Source organism: Pipistrellus hanaki, assembly GCF_964339955.1.
Source record: "Pipistrellus hanaki genome assembly, chromosome: 19".
NCBI lineage: Eukaryota > Metazoa > Chordata > Mammalia > Chiroptera > Vespertilionidae > Pipistrellus > Pipistrellus hanaki.
This window is the reverse complement of record NC_140521.1, coordinates 599,053-616,501: the sequence shown is the minus strand read 5'-3', so window position 1 is coordinate 616,501 and position 17,449 is coordinate 599,053. Positions and strand designations below refer to the sequence as shown.

Below are 17,449 nucleotides of genomic sequence, written 5' to 3'. Positions count from 1 at the left end.
TCCCCTTCACTCTGCTTTCCGCCTCGGGGCGCAGGCCGGTCCGGGCTGGGCACGAGCCCCCTCCCCGCTGTGTCCTGGGTCCTGTGCCGGGCGAGGGCCTCTCCCAGGAGGGGGCGTTGTTGACTCTGGAGGCCGGGCTCTGGACCCCCCGCCGGCCCCCTCTGTGCGGCCGGCTCTGGGGCTGCAGGCGGCCAGGCCACTCCCCCACCTGGAGGCCGGGCTCTGGACCCCCCGCCGGCCCCCTCCGTGCGGCCCCGGCTCTGGGGCTGCAGGCGGCCAGGCCACTCCCCCACCTGGCACCCGGGGAGCGGCCCGCACGCGGCTGAGACAGTGTCAGGTGGGGCCAGACCAACATGGGGACCGTGAGGACGGACAGCTGTGGGCGGCGGGCACAGGGGGAGGGGAGTCAGCGGAGACACGGGAGGAGGGCCCGGAGCCTGGGCTCCGACCAGCCGGGAAGCAGGGCCCCTCAAGGGGGGGGGGGGGCCTGGTGTGGCTCAGGGGCTGAGCGAAGACCTAGGAACCAGGAGGTCAAGGGTTCAATTCCCGGTCAGGGCACAGGCCCGGGTTGCAGGCTCCATCCCCAGTGCTGGGCGTGCAGGAGGCAGCCGGTCCATGATTCTCTCTCGTCATGGATGTCTCTCTCCCTCTCCCTCTCCCTTCCTCTCTGACATCAATACCAACATGTACATTTTTAAAAGTATATTTTATTGATTTTTTAAATATATTTTATTGATTTTTTACAGAGAGGACGGGAGAGGGATAGAGAGCTAGAAATGTCAACGAGAGAGAAACATCGACCAGCTGCCTCTTGCACACCCCCTACTGGGGATGTGCCCGCAACCAAGGTCCATGCCCTTGACCGGAATCGAACCTGGGACCTTTCGGTCCGCAGGCCGACACTCTACCACTGAGCCAAACCGGTTTCGGCTATATTATTGATTTTTACAGAGAGAAAGAGAGCGTTAGAAACATCAATGAGAAAGAAACATCGACCAGCTGCCTCCTGCACGCCCCCCACTGGGGATGTGCCCGCAGACAAGGTCCATGCCCTTGACCGGAATCCAATCTGGGACCCTTCAGTCTGCAGGCCGACGCTCTACCCACTGAGCCACACCGGCCAGGCGCCATGTACATGTTTAAAAAGCAGGACGAGCTTTCGGGGTGCCCCGGAGGCCCAGCCTTGGGGTGACCTCCCCATCCCGGCCGCCCTCCCAGAGGAGGGGAGGGGAGGGGCGGGGCGGGGGAAGGGTCTCCTTCAACAGCTTTAAAAACACTGAGCACAGTCACTCCGCGGTAAAACTTTAGCTCCACTTTCATCCGGAATAATCAGCGCTCGGCGGGCGCCGGCCGCAAACACGATGAAAGCCGGGCCCGTGGCTAATGAGCCGCCAAGCAGCGGGGATCGGTGTTAATTACGGCGGCGGCGGGAGGTGCGTGCCGGCGGCCGGCCGCTGTGCGGGGCTTTGATGGCTGCTCCTCGCTGTCCCCGAGGACGCACACTCCCGCCCCGGCCCCGGCCGCCGTGACGGCAGGACCTGCCCGGTGCCCGGCCCCAGCCGCCCGCCGCCCACCCGCCCGGCCCGGTTCTGCCTGCCCGCCCGGCCCGGTCCCGCCCGCCGGGAGCTGGAGGTACTGGAGGCCGTGACCTCTGCCCCCGGTGCCCGGCTCCCTCCCCGCGCTCCATCCGTCAGAGAGGCCATCGGACCGGGGCGTTGTGGGTAGATGGGCTTTTCCTTTCCGTTCAGTCACGCGGACGTTTTTGTCGGAAGCCGGAGGGTCAGACGCTTCTGTGGCGTTTGTGAACCGAGCCGCAGTCGTCCGTCCACACCCCCTGCTCAGGGCGCCCCGTCCCTGCGGCCGGTCCCGGGCGGGTCCGGTGCGGGCGGCCTGGGTGTGGGAGGCAGAGGCGTGTTCGCACCGACAGACGGAGGCCGGGCCGGGCCACCCGCCGTCCCCTCCAGCACGCAGGCCACACCCCCCGTCGAGAGGCCGCAGCCTCAGCAAGCCCGGCTCCAACTCCCGCTGCTGTCATCAAGCACAGCCCGGGCTCAACCTCACCTGGGCAACCAGCCACCCACCCGAATCCAGCTAAACGGCTCACCAACCACTGCCCGACTCACAAACAACTGACCAGCTCTTCAACCAACTGCCTAACTCATCAAACAACTAACAAGCTCACCAGCCACTGCCCGACTCACCAAACAACTGACCAGCTCACCCACCACTGCCCGACTCACCAAACAACTGACCAGCTCACCAACCACTGCCCGACTCACCAAACAACTGACCAGCTCACCAACCACTGCCCAACTCACCAAACAACTGACCAGCTCACCAACCACTGCCCGACTCACCAAACAACTGACCAGCTCACCAACCACTGCCCGACTCACCAAACAACTGACCAGCTCACCAACCACTGCCCGACTCATCAAACAACTAACCAGCTCTTCAACCAACTGCCTAACTCATCAAACAACTAACCAGCTCATCAGCCACTGCCTGACTCATCAAACAACTAACCAGCTCTTCAACCAACTGCCTAACTCATCAAACAACTAACCAGCTCATCAGCCACTGCCCGACTCATCAAACAACTAACCAGCTCACCAACCAACTGCCCAACTCACCAAACAACTAACACACTACCCAACTCATGAAGTAACTAGCCAGCTCGTCAACCAACTACCCGACTCCAAAAATCCGGAGCACCTCATTTCCTCCAGAAGGACCAGGAGCGGCCGCGTGGGAGGGCAGTGGTTGGTGAGCTGGTTAGATATTTGATGAGTCGGGCAGTGGTTGGTGAGCTGGTCAATTGTTTGATGAGTTGGGCAGTGGCTGATGAGCTGAGTCGGGCAGTGGTTGATGAGCTGGTTAGTTGTTTGGTGAGTTGGGTAGTTAGTTGATGAGCTGGTTAGTTGTTTGGTGAGTTGGGTAGTTAGTTGATGAGCTGGTTAGTTATTTGGTGAGTTGAGTAGTTAGTTGATGAGCTGGTTAGTTGTTTGGTGAGTCGGGCAGAGGCTGATGAGCTGGTCAGTTGTCACCAGTCCCCCCGGGAGTGCCCCAGCCACGGCCGCCGCCACGCGTCCGAGCTGGACGGCGAACGTTCTCACCCCGCCGCCGGGTCCGGGCCCGCCGCCCACCGGCAGACACGGGGACCCCCTCCCCTCGCCCCCCGATAGGAGGAGGAAGAGGTCGGGGTGCAGACACGGCCTGGGCTTCGCGTCCGGAGACGGCTGGCCTGTGGTTGGTCTGACACCAACACACTCCGGACGGCAGAGTCTCCCCCCGTCCCCCCGAAATTAAATTATCTCGTTAGCAGAGGCCTGGTGCCCAGACGCGGGCACCCCCCTCTCCCCACCCACCCTGGGCCCAGGAGCGGAGGGCGTCCGGCCAGCTGCCACGGCGGCCGTGGTCCCACACCTCACGCCCGCCCACACCGGACGGACCCCACGGCCGCCCACACCGGACGGACCCCACGGCCGCCCACACCGGACGGACCCCACGGCCGCCCACACCGGACGGACCCCACGGCCGCCCACACTGGACGGACCCCACGGCCGCCCACACCGGACGGACCCCACGCCCGGGGGATGCTGGGGGGGGGGGCTCCTGGGCTCCCCGCTGTGAGGCCCGCCCCCCGCGCGTGGTCCCGGCCGGGACATCTGCTTTGAGTCCTCTTTTATGGACTGAGCCTCCTCCGGGCACTTAGCTTTTCATTTCGGGATTCTTTGCAGCAATAACTGGAGATAATAACCCGCCGTGCTCTGGCCCCTTTAAGAAAATAAATGGGGGGGAAGGGGGACGGGAACGGGCCCTGCTGGGCTTTGAACTTCTCTAATCCCCCCGCAGGCCCGGGGCGGGAGGCCCCTCGTTCCAGCTTAGATCGGCTGAGTCGTCCCCCAAAGTCCCCCCCTCGCACACACACCCTCCCCGCTCCCCGCCGAGGGCAGCCTGCTAGGCCGGGAGCCGGGGAGCCGGGAGCCGGGAGCCGGCCCAGGCCCAGCGTGAGGGCAGGGCTCTGTGAGGGCTCCCCAGCCCCCTCAGCTCCCCGCTCTGAGCCGGGGGACCCCCGCCCCTCTCTCAGAGTGTCTCTCACTGCCGCCCCAGCAGGGGGCACTGGACGCCGGGTCCCTCTTCAGTACGGAGCGCCCGGCCCCGCGGGCCCAGGTCCTTGGAGGCGTCATTGGGGTTGGGGGGGGGGGGGGGCACTCGAACCTTCCACCGGTTAAAAATGGGGATTTTGTCATCAGAGAAAACGCGGTAATTTCCGTGGAGGACCTCGCCTCTCCCCGCGGTTCTCAGGCCCGGCCGGGGGGCCTCACAGGACCCCACGGTCTCAGGGGAGGCAGAAGCGGAGACGATGGGGCGGGGAGGGTGGGGGACAGCTCCTCCGCTCTGCACGGGGCTCCGGGGTCCGCGGAGCCGAGCAGAGACGGGGGCTGGGTCACGTCCCGCCGCCGCCCGGTGAGCCCCCCGCTCTGAGGCCGCCGCCGAGGACTGTCCGGGACCCTCGCGTGGCTGCAGGGAGACGGGACGGAGGAGAGAGCCATTGAGTCTCCTGAGCAGGGATGCCGGCCGGCCGCTGGCTCAGTGGTTGAGCTTTGACCTATGAACCAGGAGGTCACGGTTCGATTCTTGGTCAGGGCACATGGCGGGGAGGGGGGCCGTGCAGGAGGCCACTGATCCATGACTCTCCCATCACTGATGTTTCTCTGTCTCTCCCTCTCCCTTCCTCTCTGAGATCAATAAAAAAGGAAAAGCGTTTTTTAAGTCCGTTTCTGAGGGTCTGCGTGGACGGATGGGTGTGGTGAGTAAGCCAGACTCTCAGGGGTCTCCCGCTGGGAACGTACCTGACTGGGGGATGGGAGGATGGGGGTGGGGAGCGGGCAGTGTCCCGCCCCCCCCTCCCCCGGAGGCCGGAGGGCAGGCTCACAGCTGGCCGCCCAGCGCCGCTCCGGCTGCTCCTTCCTGTTTACTCTCCGACATCAAATGGCCTTCGGGAAATCCCTTTGTCCCTCGCTCTCCGCTCTGTTTCCATTTAGGCTGGCATGTGAGGGCAGCGGTTTATTGCAACCACGGGAGGTGGTGGGGAAGGGGAGCTCGGTGGGAAAGGAAAACGCGTACACAGGCGTGCACACACACACACGCACACGTGTGCATGCTCCAAGGGTGCACACACGTGTGCATATATACACATGTGCACACACCATGGATGTTTCTATCCCTCTCCTTTCCTCTTGAAATCAGTAAAAATATATATATTTAAAATTTTAAAAAATGAGGATGTGAGAATTATCTACATCTTGCTGTATCATGTCTTCTTTTGTCTTTAGAAATTACGATTTAAAAAAAATATTTTTTTATTGATTTCAGAGAGGAAGGGGGAGAGAGAGAGAAGCATCCACAATGAGAGAGAATCATGGATCGGCTGCCTCCTGCACGCCCCGCGCTGGGGACGGAGCCCACAACCCAGGCCTGTGCCCTTGACTGGAATTGAACCCAGGACCCCCTCAATCTGCAGGCTGACGCTCTATCCACTGGGCAGCACCGGCCAGGGCTGGAAAGGAAGGTTTTGTGCATTGCACACCACAGGACCCTGGGACAATGGTTCACACGAGAACTCTGTGCCTTCAGCAGCCGCAAGGGGTTCAGGCGGAGAAAATGAGCGTCGCTCCTGCCCTCTAGCGCCCACTCAGGGTATTGCTGCCCCTGCGGTCCGGGCTGCACCCAACACCTATTCCTTGTTGTATTGCGCCACCTGCTGGCCAAGTGGCAGAACTTCTTTTCACCCAAACCTTCCATCCCCTCTGCCGAAGTTCACGTTCGCGCTGTAGGCCAAAGGGTGCCTCTTATTTCACAAAAAGCGCAAAGCTTTGTGACCCCCTCCTCCACTTTTTGGCCCCAAATTACTCCCGTCTTCAAGTGTTTTTGCCTTTTCTCATAAACTCTTTAGAGGAATAATGTCAGGGTCACAGATCTTACCTCCAATTAAACTTTAATTAAACTCTGAGCATAAGAATCACCTGGCGTCTCTCACTGAGTCTTTGCTCCAGGCACCTGAGCCCCAGGTGGGTTTCTGTTTTGTGTTGTTTTGTTTTGTTTTGTTTTGTTTTTTACAATGGAGCTATTATAGGAAGCGGTGAGATCTAGCCTACTCCGTTAACCCCCACCCCCAGCCCCCAGACAAGGCTGTAGGACGGGGGAGCTGGCTGTGGAGACGGAAGCCTTCCCCAGCACACACTCTCCGGTGTGAATAAAAACATGTTTGCTATAGAGTGCAGCTTGAAAACAAGTCCCTGGAGGTAACCGCATCACCACGCCCCCCCTGCGCTTTGATATAAAGAAGCTATTGGATTATCACGAACTTCGCTAGGCACATCCCTGGTTACCATCACCCCCACTTCCCAGCGGACCGGTAATTCTGTTTCCGGCGTGTTCTGGGCTGCTCCTGCCCAACGAGGAAACACACTCCTAATGGAGGGACCCCGGCACCCAGCCCGGTGACCCCGGCATCCAGCCCGGGGACCCGCGCCCACCTGGCCCCTGGACCACGCGCCTAAGAACCAGGTGGAACTTATCAGAGTTCAAGTGACGAAACCTGCGGAGCCAGGATTCCCGGGGCGGGCAGAGCCGTCTCTGGGTGAACCAGCGCTCGGGCTGCCGAGGCGGGGTGGGGGGATGAGGGTGGGGGGACTCTGCCCGGCACCCGGTCGCCCACGCACGCAGGCAGCACACAGTGGGTCCACTTGGAAAGTTACACCCGCCAGGCCCGCAGCCGCCCGCCGCCCGGGCCTTGCAGTGGGGCGGGCCTTGCCGGGCCGTTACATTTGGGAGAGGTCGGGGTGGGACATGCCGTTGTATCTGGGGGGGGTCGGGGTGGGACGCGCCGTTGTATCTGGGGGAGGTGGGGTGGGACGTGCAGCATTCAAATGCTATTTCCCTCGCTGAGGAAGGAATTACCTTCTAAATCTAAGGACAGGCCCACGGCCAAGCCCAAAGAGCAGCGGGCCACGATCTGGGAGTTTACGGGGGGGTCCTGCTCCCCCAGCTGGGAGGGAACCCCCCCTTTACCCCCGCCCCCACTTCAGCAACCCCAGCCCTGGATCTGCTCTGCTCCCTGAAGAGCACGCGGGGCCGGGGCGGGGCCTCTGCGGGGCGGGGCCTGGGCGGGCGGGGCCTGAGCGGATGATGGCGGGGGGGGGCCTGGGCGGAGGATGGGCGGGGCGAGTGTGGGCGGGGCCGAGTAGCCCCACCCCCTGAGAAATCGCCATCCTCACGGCAGCCAATCAGGGCGCAGCAAGAGAGCCTGGCCTCGCCCGCCGTCAGGCCGCATCACGTGCGGTTCACGTCGCCCCTCGAAGCCCGTGTTGGTCCGCCCGCCGCGCCCTCAGGGGGAAGGGGAGGCGGCCCTCAGGGAGGCGGCCCTCAGCCGAGGCGGCCCAAAGGGGGAGGCGGCCCGCGGGGGAGGCGACCTCAGGGGAGGAGGCGGCCCTCAGGGGAGGCGGCCTCAGGGGAGGCGGCCCTCAGGGAGGCGGCCCTCAGCGGGGGCGGCCCTCAGGGAGGCGGCCCTCAGCCGAGGCGGCCCTCAGGGGAGGCGGCCCTCAGGGAGGCGGCCCTCAGGGAGGCGGCCCTCAGGGAGGCGGCCCTCAGCGGAGGCGGCCCTCGGGGCGGGGCCCGGCAGCGCGCCCGTCGGTTGGGGCGGAAGCTGAGGCGCGAGGCGCGGAGGGATCCGCGTGCGCGGCCGTTGGCGCTGTTGGCCCGGCGGCGAGGCCGGCGGAGCGCGGAGCTCAGAGGCTGGTGGCTTCCCGGGCGGCGGCGGCGGCTGGTGAGGCGGCAGCCTGGCCCTGGACCCGGACCCCCAACCCCCGGACTCCGGACCCCTGGGACCCGGGACCCCCAAACCCCGGACCCTGAACCCCTGGGACCCGGGACTCCGAACCCCCGGACCCTGAACCCCTGGGACCCGGGACCCCGGACCCCGAACCCCGGGCCCCTGGCGGGCCGGGACCTCGGACCCTGGACCCCCGGGCCCCTGGCGGGCCGGGACCTCGGACCCTGGACCCCCGGGCCCCTGGCGGGCCGGGCGCCGGGAGGGCAGACGCCGGCTGCCCAGGGCCGGGCGCCGGGCATCGCCCGGAGGAACCTCCGTGGTCGCAGGTGCCGGGCGGCCGCCACGTGCATTTTAAACGTTTGTTCTGGTTCAGAGGGCGAGGGAGGGAGGGACGGCGGGGTGAGGGCATCATGGCCGCCGCTCCCGCGCCCCTCCCGGCGGTGGCGCCCCAACCCGGGCACATTCCCTGGCCTCGGGGTTCGCAGGTCGGCGCTCTGCCCCGGAGCCCCTGAACCCCCCAGCCCCTGAGCCCCTGAACCCCGAGCCCCTGAACCCCAAACCCCTGAACCCCAAATCCCTGAGCCCCTGAACCCCAAATCCCTGAGCCCCGAGTCCCTGAACCCCAAACCCCTGAGCCCCTGAACCCCAAACCCCTGAACCCCAAATCCCTGAACCCCAAATCCCTGAGCCCCTGAACCCCAAATCCCTGAGCCCGGAGTCCCTGAACCCCAAATCCCTGAGCCCGGAGTCCCTGAACCCCAAATCCCTGAGCCCCTGAACCCCAAACCCCTGAGCCCCGAGCCCCTGAACCCCAAACCCCTGAGCCCCTGAACCCCAAACCTCTGAGCCCCGAGCCCCTGAACCCCAAACCCCTGAGCCTTCGAGCCCCTGAGTCCCCGGCTTTCACACGCGCCCTGTGGGGGGCCTTGACTGCTCCCCGGTTTTGAGAACCAGGTCGCTCCGGGGCGGCTGGGGCTGGAGGAGCGGAGGGGCCCCCGGGGAGGAGCGCTGTGGCCGGGACTGAGGGGCTCCCCCTCCCCCCCCCCTTTTCCAGGAAGAAGATGACGGGGCGCGCCCGAGCCCGAGCGCGGGGACGGGCCCGCGGGCAGGAGATCGCGCAGCACGTGGGCGCCGCCGCGGTGAGTGCCCCGGGCTCAGCCCCGCTGGCCGGATCCCCCTCCGTGTCTGAGGCCCGGGTCCCCCTCCGTGTCTGAGGCCTGGGGGTCCCCCTCCGTGTCTGAGGCCTGGGGGTCCCCCTCCGTGTCTGAGGCCCGGGTCCCCCTCCGTGTCTGAGGCCTGGGGGTCCCCCTCCGTGTCTGAGGCCCGGGTCCCCCTCCGTGTCTGAAGCCCGGATCCCCCTCCGTGTCTGAGGCCTGGGGGTCCCCCTCTGTGTCTGAGGCCCGGGTCCCCCTCCGTGTCTGAGGACTGGGGGGCCCACAGGAGCCCCGTCCCCAGAGGTCCATGCGGGCTCCGGGCCCGGGCAGGGGGGCCCCTGTGACCCGCTGTCATGTGCCCGCAGAGCCAGCAGCCGGGGTTCAGCCAGCCGCGCCCCCCGCAGCCGCTGTCGGACGCGGACCTGGTCGGCAGAGGGCGGCAGAGAGGCCCCATGGGAGCCGCAGCCAAGTCCCAAGGTGAAGAGCGGCCGGTGCGGGGCGTGCAAGGCGCGTGAGTGAGTGTGTGTGTGTGTGTGTATGTGTGTATGTGTGTGTGAGTGAGCATGTGTGTGTGGGTGAGTGAGAGTGTGTGAGAGAGTGTGTGTGTGTGTATGTGTGTGTGTGAGCATGTGTGTGTGTGTGAGCATGTATGTGTGGGTGGGTGAGTGAGAATGTGGGTGTGTATGTGGGTGTGTGTGTAAGATGTGGGCCAGCAGCCGGCCACAGACCCCACGTGAAGGGCCACAGTGGTCCTGTGAGTCCAGTGAGGGCCGGGCTGTCCTGGACCACAATGCACTGGGCACCAGATTGCACGTGGAGCTGAGGTCCAGGCTGGGCAGCGTGCCGGCTGCAGATCTCTCCCGGCTGCCGTGTGGGTTTGCACAGGGAGCACCCTGGCAGGGCGCCCGTGTTCCTGCCCCGTCACCCGGGGCCCGTCCCCAGCTCCGCCGTGTGGCCGGTGTACACCCCCTCTCTGTCCCCAAGAGCTGCAGATCTCCGCGGGGTTCCAGGAGCTGTCCTTGGCCGAGCGCGGAGGCCGCCGCCGCGATTTCCATGATCTGGGCGTGAACACCAGGCAGAACCTGGACCACGTGAAGGAGTCCAAGACCGGTGGGTGCCCACCCGCTCCACGGCGGCTCCACGGGCGGGCGGCTCCCGGCACCGGCGTGCTGTGCGCCTGCCCCCCCGCGGGCGGGGCCGGCCTGCCGGGCGCAGGGGTGTCGGAGGCCGGGCACTCGCTGACCGCGGGCTGGCCTCCAGGCTCCTCGGGCATCATCGTGCGGCTGAGCACCAACCACTTCCGGCTGACGTCGCGGCCGCAGTGGGCGCTGTACCAGTACCACATCGACTACAGCCCGCTGATGGAGGCCCGGCGGCTGCGCTCCGCCCTGCTCTTCCAGCATGAGGACCTCATCGGGCGCTGCCACGCCTTCGACGGGACCATCCTCTTCCTGCCCAAGCGGCTGCAGCACAAGGTGGGTCCTGTCCCCGCCCACAGCCAGGCCGAGCACGTGGGCGGCCCCTCACCTCCCCCGCCCTCAGGTGACGGAGGTGTTCAGCCAGACGCGGAACGGGGAGCACGTGAAGATCACCATCACGCTCACCAACGAGCTGCCGCCCACCTCGCCCACCTGCCTGCAGTTCTACAACATCATCTTCCGGAGGTGCGTGCGGCCACCCCGGGCTGGCTCCTCCCCGCCCGGGGCCACGCCTCCGCTCTGACCTTCCCCTCCAGGCTTCTGAAGATCATGAACTTGCAGCAGATCGGACGGAATTACTACAACCCCAGCGACCCGATCGACATCCCAAACCACAGGTGTGTGCGGCGCTCCGGGCTCCTCACGGCTGAGATGGCTGTGGACTCGGCCGAATCACAGGAGACACCCACCCCGTGGGCCTGAGCGGTCACGGTGTGCAGCCACTGCCTCACCCCGCCGGGTCCGCCACCAGCCGGGCCGTGGCGGCCGGGGGAGGGGTGCAGTAATGAGAACCCAGGACGCTTCGGTCAGGCCGGCCAGGACACGGACGCTCGGGCAGCTAGTGACCGACTCGCAGTTAGAGGGCGTCTGAGGGCCTGGGAGGCCGGTCTTCACTTGTGAGACACGGGGGCTCGGGCGGGGTCAGCAGGGTGTCTCACAGACGGCTGGGCGGGTGTGCCGCAGGTTGGTGATCTGGCCGGGCTTCACGACCTCCATCCTGCAGTACGAGAACAACATCATGCTGTGCACGGACGTGAGCCACAAGGTGCTGCGCAGCGAGACGGTGCTGGACTTCATGTTCAGCCTCTACCAGCAGACGGAGGAGCACCGCTTCCAGGAGCAGGTGTCCAAGGAGCTCATCGGCCTCATCGTGCTCACCAAGTGAGGGGCGCTGCGGTCTCACCCTCTTCCCCTGCCCTCCTCTTCCTCCACCCCCTCCTCTTCCTCCACCCCTCCTCTTCCTCCACCCCCTCCTCTTCCTCCACCCCCTCCTCTTCCTCCACCCCCTCCCCTTCCTCCACCCCCTCCTCCACCGCCCACCCCCTCCTCCACCCTCACCCCTCTCCTCCACCCCCCACCCCCCTCCTCCACCTCCACCCCCTCCTCCACCCCCACACCCGTCCTCTACCCCCACCCTCCTCCTCTTCCTCCACCCCCTTCCCTTCCTCCACCGCCCACCCCCCTCCTCCTCCCCCTCCTCCACCCCCACCCCCCTCCTCCTCCCCCTCCTCCACCCCCACCCCCCTCCTCCACCCCCACCCCCCTCCTCCACCCCCTCCTCCACCCCCACCCCCCTCCTCCACCCCCACCCCCCTCCTCCTCCCCCTCCTCCACCCCCACCCCCCTCCTCCACCCCCACCCCCTCCTCCACCCCCTCCTCCACCCCCACCCCCCTCCTCCACCCCCACCCCCCTCCTCCACCCCCACCCCCCTCCTCCACCCCCTCCTCCACCCCCACCCCCCTCCTCCTCCCCCCTCCTCCACCTCCACCCCCTCCTCCTCCCCCTCCTCCACCCCCACCCCCCTCCTCCACCCCCACCCCCCTCCTCCTCCCCCTCCTCCACCCCCACCCCCCTCCTCCACCCCCCCTCCCCTCCTCCACCCCCCCTCCCCCACCCCCGCACCCCCCCCTCGGCCCGTGACCGCCTCGCCCGCAGGTACAACAACAAGACCTACCGCGTGGACGACATCGACTGGGACCAGAACCCCAACAGCACCTTCAAGAAGGCGGACGGCTCGGAGGTCAGCTTCCTGGAGTACTACCGCAAGGTACGCCGGGCCGGGCCGGGCCGGGTGGCCTGTGGTCAGCGGGCTCCTCCCGCACACTGACCCCCCCCGCCCCCCCAGCAATACAACCAGGAGATCACGGACCTGAAGCAGCCGGTGCTGGTCAGCCAGCCCAAGAGGCGGCGGGGCCCGGGCGGCGCGCTCCCCGGCCCGGCCATGCTCATCCCCGAGCTGTGCTACCTCACAGGTGCGAGCGCCCCATCCCCGCCCCCCCACCCGGGCGCCGCTGGCCCTCCAAATGCCCTGCCCCTGCCCCTGCCCCTGCCGACACCCAGGTGAGACCCCCCTCCCCGCGTCACCGTCCCCCAGGCCTGACGGACAAGATGCGCAACGACTTCAACGTGATGAAGGACCTGGCCGTGCACACGCGGCTGACGCCCGAGCAGCGGCAGCGCGAGGTGGGCCGGCTCATCGACTACATCCACAAGTGAGCCAGGCTGGGGGGGCGGGGCCGAGGGATAGGGGGCGGGGACAGGGGCCGGGGGCGGGGCCGGGGGGAGGGGGCGGGGCCGGGGAGGAGCTCTGTGTCTCCGCCCGGCACCAGGTTCGGCCAAGGCAGACGGGACGGACGGGGGCCTGTGCCCACATCTGCCCGTCTCCCCTCAGAGACGACAACGTGCAGCGGGAGCTGCGGGACTGGGGCCTGAGCTTCGACTCGAACCTGCTGTCCTTCTCGGGCCGCGTCCTGCAGGCCGAGAAGATCCACCAGGGCGGGAAGACGGTAGGCGGTCCGGGCGGCTCCCCCGGGGCTCACCCCCGAGGCTGCGTGGGCCCCCGAGCCCTGCGGCTGGAGAGTGCCTGGCCCGCCCTCAGCGGCCTCTCTCCCCCAGTTCGAGTACAACCCGCAGTTCGCGGACTGGTCCAAGGAGACGCGGGGCGCGCCGCTCATCAGCGTGAAGCCGCTGGACAACTGGCTGCTGGTGTACACGCGCAGGAACTACGAGGCGGCCAACTCGCTGGTGCAGAACCTGTTCAAGGTCACGCCGGCCATGGGCATCCAGATGAAGAAGGCGGTCATGTGAGCCCCCCGAGGGCAGGGGCGACAGAGGGAGGGAGTCCCCCACCGGCCTGGCTCAGTGGTTAGAGGGTCAGCCGTGTGCACAGGGGCACGTGTGTGTGTGTGTAGGGGGTGCACTCCGCACACAGCGTCCGGGCACTGGGACCTGTGGGGCTCGGGGGCCTGGCTGTCCGTCCCCCTCAGGGCGTCTCGTGTCCTCCAGGATCGAAGTGGACGACAGGACGGAGGCCTACCTGCGGGTCCTGCAGCAGAAGGTCACCTCCGACACCCAGATAGTGAGTGCCCGCCCGGAGCGTGCCCGGAGCCGCGCCCTGAAACCGCTGCTCACGGGGCGTCGGGAACTTTTAGGCCTGGCTCACTCCGGAGGTTACAGTCAGGTTCCCAGACCGCCCCAAAGCGCCCGCCCTTAGAAGGGGGCCGCCTGCCGGGGCGTGTGCCGAGGGGACAGCGGGCGGGCGGGCGGGGCTGCCGCGTCCCGTGTGCTGGCGTCCGGGGGGCGGGGTCCTCGCAGCGCCCAGAGCGCCCAGGGTCTCCCGGAGCTCAAGGTGGCAGCGGTGGAGGTCACGCTGGGAGCTCCCCCTGCCCTGACGCCGGCCTGGTCCCAGGTGGTGTGCCTGCTGTCCAGCAACCGGAAGGACAAGTACGACGCCATCAAGAAGTACCTGTGCACCGACTGCCCGACGCCCAGCCAGTGCGTGGTGGCCCGCACGCTGGGCAAGCAGCAGACGGTGATGGCCATCGCCACCAAGATCGCCCTGCAGATGAACTGCAAGATGGGGGGCGAGCTGTGGAGGGTGGACATGCCCGTGAGTGCCCCCCGGGGCGGGCAGCACCACCCCCCCCCCCCCCCGCCTCCCGGCCGCGTCTGACGGCGTCTGTCCCCCCGCAGCTGAAGCTGGTGATGATCGTGGGCATCGACTGCTACCACGACACCACGGCCGGGCGGCGCTCCATCGCCGGCTTCGTGGCCAGCATCAACGAGGGCATGACCCGGTGAGCACGGCCGCCGGGCCCGTCCCCGCCTCCGTCCTGTCCCGTCCCCGCCCCCGTCCCCACCCCCGCCCCCGTTTCCTCACCTCGGGCTGCAGTCGGCTGAAGAGGGGGTCCGCTGTGGCGTGGGCGGTGAGTGGTTAAAGGGGACTCTGGCCGGGAGGGACCTGTGGCCCTGGGGACCTGGGGCCCTGGGTACCGTTGTGGCGTGGGTGGCGGAGTGGTTAAAGGGGACCCTGGCCGGGAGGGACCTGGGGCCCTGGGCCGCTGCAGGCCAACAGGGACTGGGCTGGGAGGCCCGGAGGGCTCGTCTGGTTAGAGCCGAGCTCAGGGCTGCGGTGACTCCTGCTCCGTCCGCAGCTGGTTCTCGCGCTGTGTGTTTCAAGACCGAGGCCAGGAGCTGGTGGACGGGCTCAAGGTCTGCCTGCAAGGTCAGTGCCCGCTGCCCGTCCCTGCCCTGACCCCGTCCCTGCCCCCATCCCCGCCCCGTCCCGTCCCATCGCCACACACCTGCCCTGAAGCCTGGGCCCTGCCTGTGCCGGGTCGGTGGGTGCCCGCCTGCGCGTGCTCATGCGTGCCGGCTCCGTGCAGCCGCGCTGCGGGCCTGGAACACGTGTAACGAGTACATGCCCAGCCGCATCATCGTGTACCGCGACGGCGTGGGCGACGGGCAGCTCAAGACGCTGGTCAACTACGAGGTGCCACAGTTCCTGGACTGCCTCAAGTCCGTGGGCCGCGGCTACAAGTGAGCCCCCGGCCTCTTCCTGAGCCCGCCCGCCCGCCGTCCGGGGCCCTCCCCACCCAGAGTCTCAGGAAGCCCCGGGAGGCGGGGCTCCCCTGGGGCTGGTGCGGCCTGCAGCCCTGAACTCGGCAGCACCTCACCCCTGCTGCTGGCCCAGGGCAGCCCCGAGGGCCGTGGGCGGGCAGCAGCCCCTGGAGTTGGGCTGGGAGGCCCCAGCAGCCTCCATCCTCAGCCTTCCCTCCGCAGTGAGCCCTCACCTGCCGCCCGGGCCGGAGTGGGCGGGCCGAGCCCCAGGGCGAGTGCCCAGCCCCTGGGCCTGCCACCACATACCTCCCCTCCCCCCCCAGCCCTAACGTGGCCCCACGGGGGGGGGGGGGGTCTCGGTGGCGGGAGCCCTGACGCCCGGCCTCAGCCCCAGGCTGACGGTGATCGTGGTGAAGAAGCGCGTGAACGCCCGGTTCTTCGCTCAGTCCGGGGGCCGCCTGCAGAACCCGCTGCCCGGCACCGTCATCGACGTGGAGGTGACCCGGCCCGAGTGGTGAGTGCGGCCACCGCCGGCCTGGGCAGAGCACCGGCCTGAGGCCCGCGGAGGCGCGTCCGCCAAGGGCAGTGGGCCAGCCGGGGCAGCGCACCGGGGCTCCCCCAGCCCAGCCCTCCACACACACACACCCGGCTGCCCGGGCCCCCGGGGCGGGGCGGGTGCTCTGTGCAGGGGGGGCGGGGGGAGGAGTGACGGGCCCCCGGGGCGGGGCGGGCGCTCTGTGCAGGGGGGGGGGGAGGCAATGATGGGGCCCCCGGGGCGGGGCGGGCGCGCTGTGCGGGGAGGAGTGACGGGCCCCCGGGGCGGGGCGGGCGCGCTGTGCGGGGAGGAGTGACGGGGCCCCGGGGCGGGGCGGGCGCGCTGTGCGCGGAGGAGTGACGGGGCCCCGGGGCGGGGCGGGCGCGCTGTGCGCGGAGGAGTGACGGGGCCCCGGGGCGGGGCGGGCGCGCTGTGCGGGGAGGAGTGACGGGCCCCCGGGGCGGGGCGGGCGCGCTGTGCGCGGAGGAGTGACGGGGCCCCGGGGCGGGGCGGGCGCGCTGTGCGGGGAGGAGTGACGGGCCCCCCGGGGGCAGGTACGACTTCTTCATCGTGAGCCAGGCGGTGCGCAGCGGCAGCGTGTCCCCCACCCACTACAACGTCATCTACGACAACAGCGGCCTCAAGCCCGACCACATCCAGAGGCTCACCTACAAGCTGTGCCACATCTACTACAACTGGCCCGTGAGTGTCCGCGGCGGCGGCTCCCGGGGCGGCTCCCGGGGGCGGGGCGGCCTCCCCCAGCCTGACCCGCGCTCCCCGCAGGGCGTGATCCGCGTCCCCGCGCCCTGCCAGTACGCGCACAAGCTGGCCTTCCTCGTGGGCCAGAGCATCCACCGCGAGCCCAACCTGTCGCTGTCCAACCGCCTGTACTACCTCTAGCCGGCGGCCGCCCGCGAGGCTCCGCCCGTCAGCCTCCTCGTCCCGGGGCCTGGGGAGGGGACTAGGGCATCTGAGACTCACTCCGCATCACTACCAACCGTCGTAGTTCTAGGTAGAAATTAGTGTTTTTTAGTCCTCACCCAAGGACATGTTTTTATTGATTTTTTTTTCTAGAGAGCAGAGGGGGGAGAGAGATCAATTGGTTGTGTCCTGCATGCACCCCTACCAGGGATCGAACCCGCAACTTTTTGGTGCACGGGATGAGGGGACCGGGCTCAGCAGCCGAGCCACCCCAGGACTAGTTTTAGAGTTAGTTGTTTCCTCTCCGTCTGTGGGGAGGGTTTCTGTTTGTTTTGAGAGAAATAGAGTACTTTGTGTTGTAAACAGACTTAGACGGTTGGGAAGTGCTTTCGTATGAGGCAGGCGTCCTTACAGCTGCGTGAACCTCGCGTTGGACGTGCTGGGGAGGGAGGGAGGAGGGGGAGCCCAGCTGGGAGGCAGGCAGGCAGGCTGGGCAGCAGGCTTTTCCGCTGGGGCTGAGCGCTGTGGGTTAGAAAGAGATAGGGGAGCCCTGGCCAGTGTTGCTCAGTGGGTAGAGCAGCCTGCAGACTGAAGGGTCCCAGGTTTAATTCCCAGTCAGGGCACAGGCCCAGGTTGCAGGCTTGATCCCCAGTAGGGGGCGTGCAGTAGGCAGCTGATCCATGATTCTCTCTCATCATTGATGTTTCTATCCCTCTCCCTCTCCCTCCCTCTCTGAAATCAAACATGCAAAATAAAAAAAATAAAAAAATTTAAATTTTAAAAAAGGTAGTTGAGAAGTTTTAAGTTTCTGTCCAAAGAAACGTTTGGGGAACCTCAGCCGGAGAGGCCGCGGTGTGGGCCCCAGTGTGCACCTGTTTCCGTGGAGCGGGCCTCAAAGTGGCCGGGCCTCCTGGGAGGGACAGCATCCGTCCTCCTGAAGGCACACCGCGGGGCGGGCCCCC

The 17,449-nt window shown here is 67.2% G+C and overlaps 1 protein-coding gene across 1 annotated transcript; it reads left to right on the top strand.

The window, feature by feature from the left end:
* The first annotated feature begins 7,680 nt into the window (after positions 1–7,680).
* Positions 7,681–17,231, top strand: PIWIL1 (piwi like RNA-mediated gene silencing 1). Its single transcript, XM_084867422.1, has 21 exons — positions 7,681–7,831; positions 8,892–8,976; positions 9,357–9,468; positions 9,976–10,101; positions 10,252–10,466; positions 10,534–10,655; positions 10,727–10,807; positions 11,154–11,351; positions 12,128–12,239; positions 12,318–12,444; positions 12,567–12,684; positions 12,864–12,978; positions 13,088–13,275; positions 13,478–13,550; positions 13,881–14,081; positions 14,165–14,268; positions 14,626–14,696; positions 14,857–15,010; positions 15,420–15,545; positions 16,121–16,268; positions 16,350–17,231. The coding sequence occupies exons 2-21, from the start codon at positions 8,899–8,901 to the stop codon at positions 16,464–16,466; spliced, it is 2,586 nt and encodes an 861-aa protein (XP_084723548.1). The 5' UTR covers positions 7,681–7,831; positions 8,892–8,898; the 3' UTR covers positions 16,467–17,231.
* Positions 17,232–17,449: the final 218 nt, after the last annotated feature.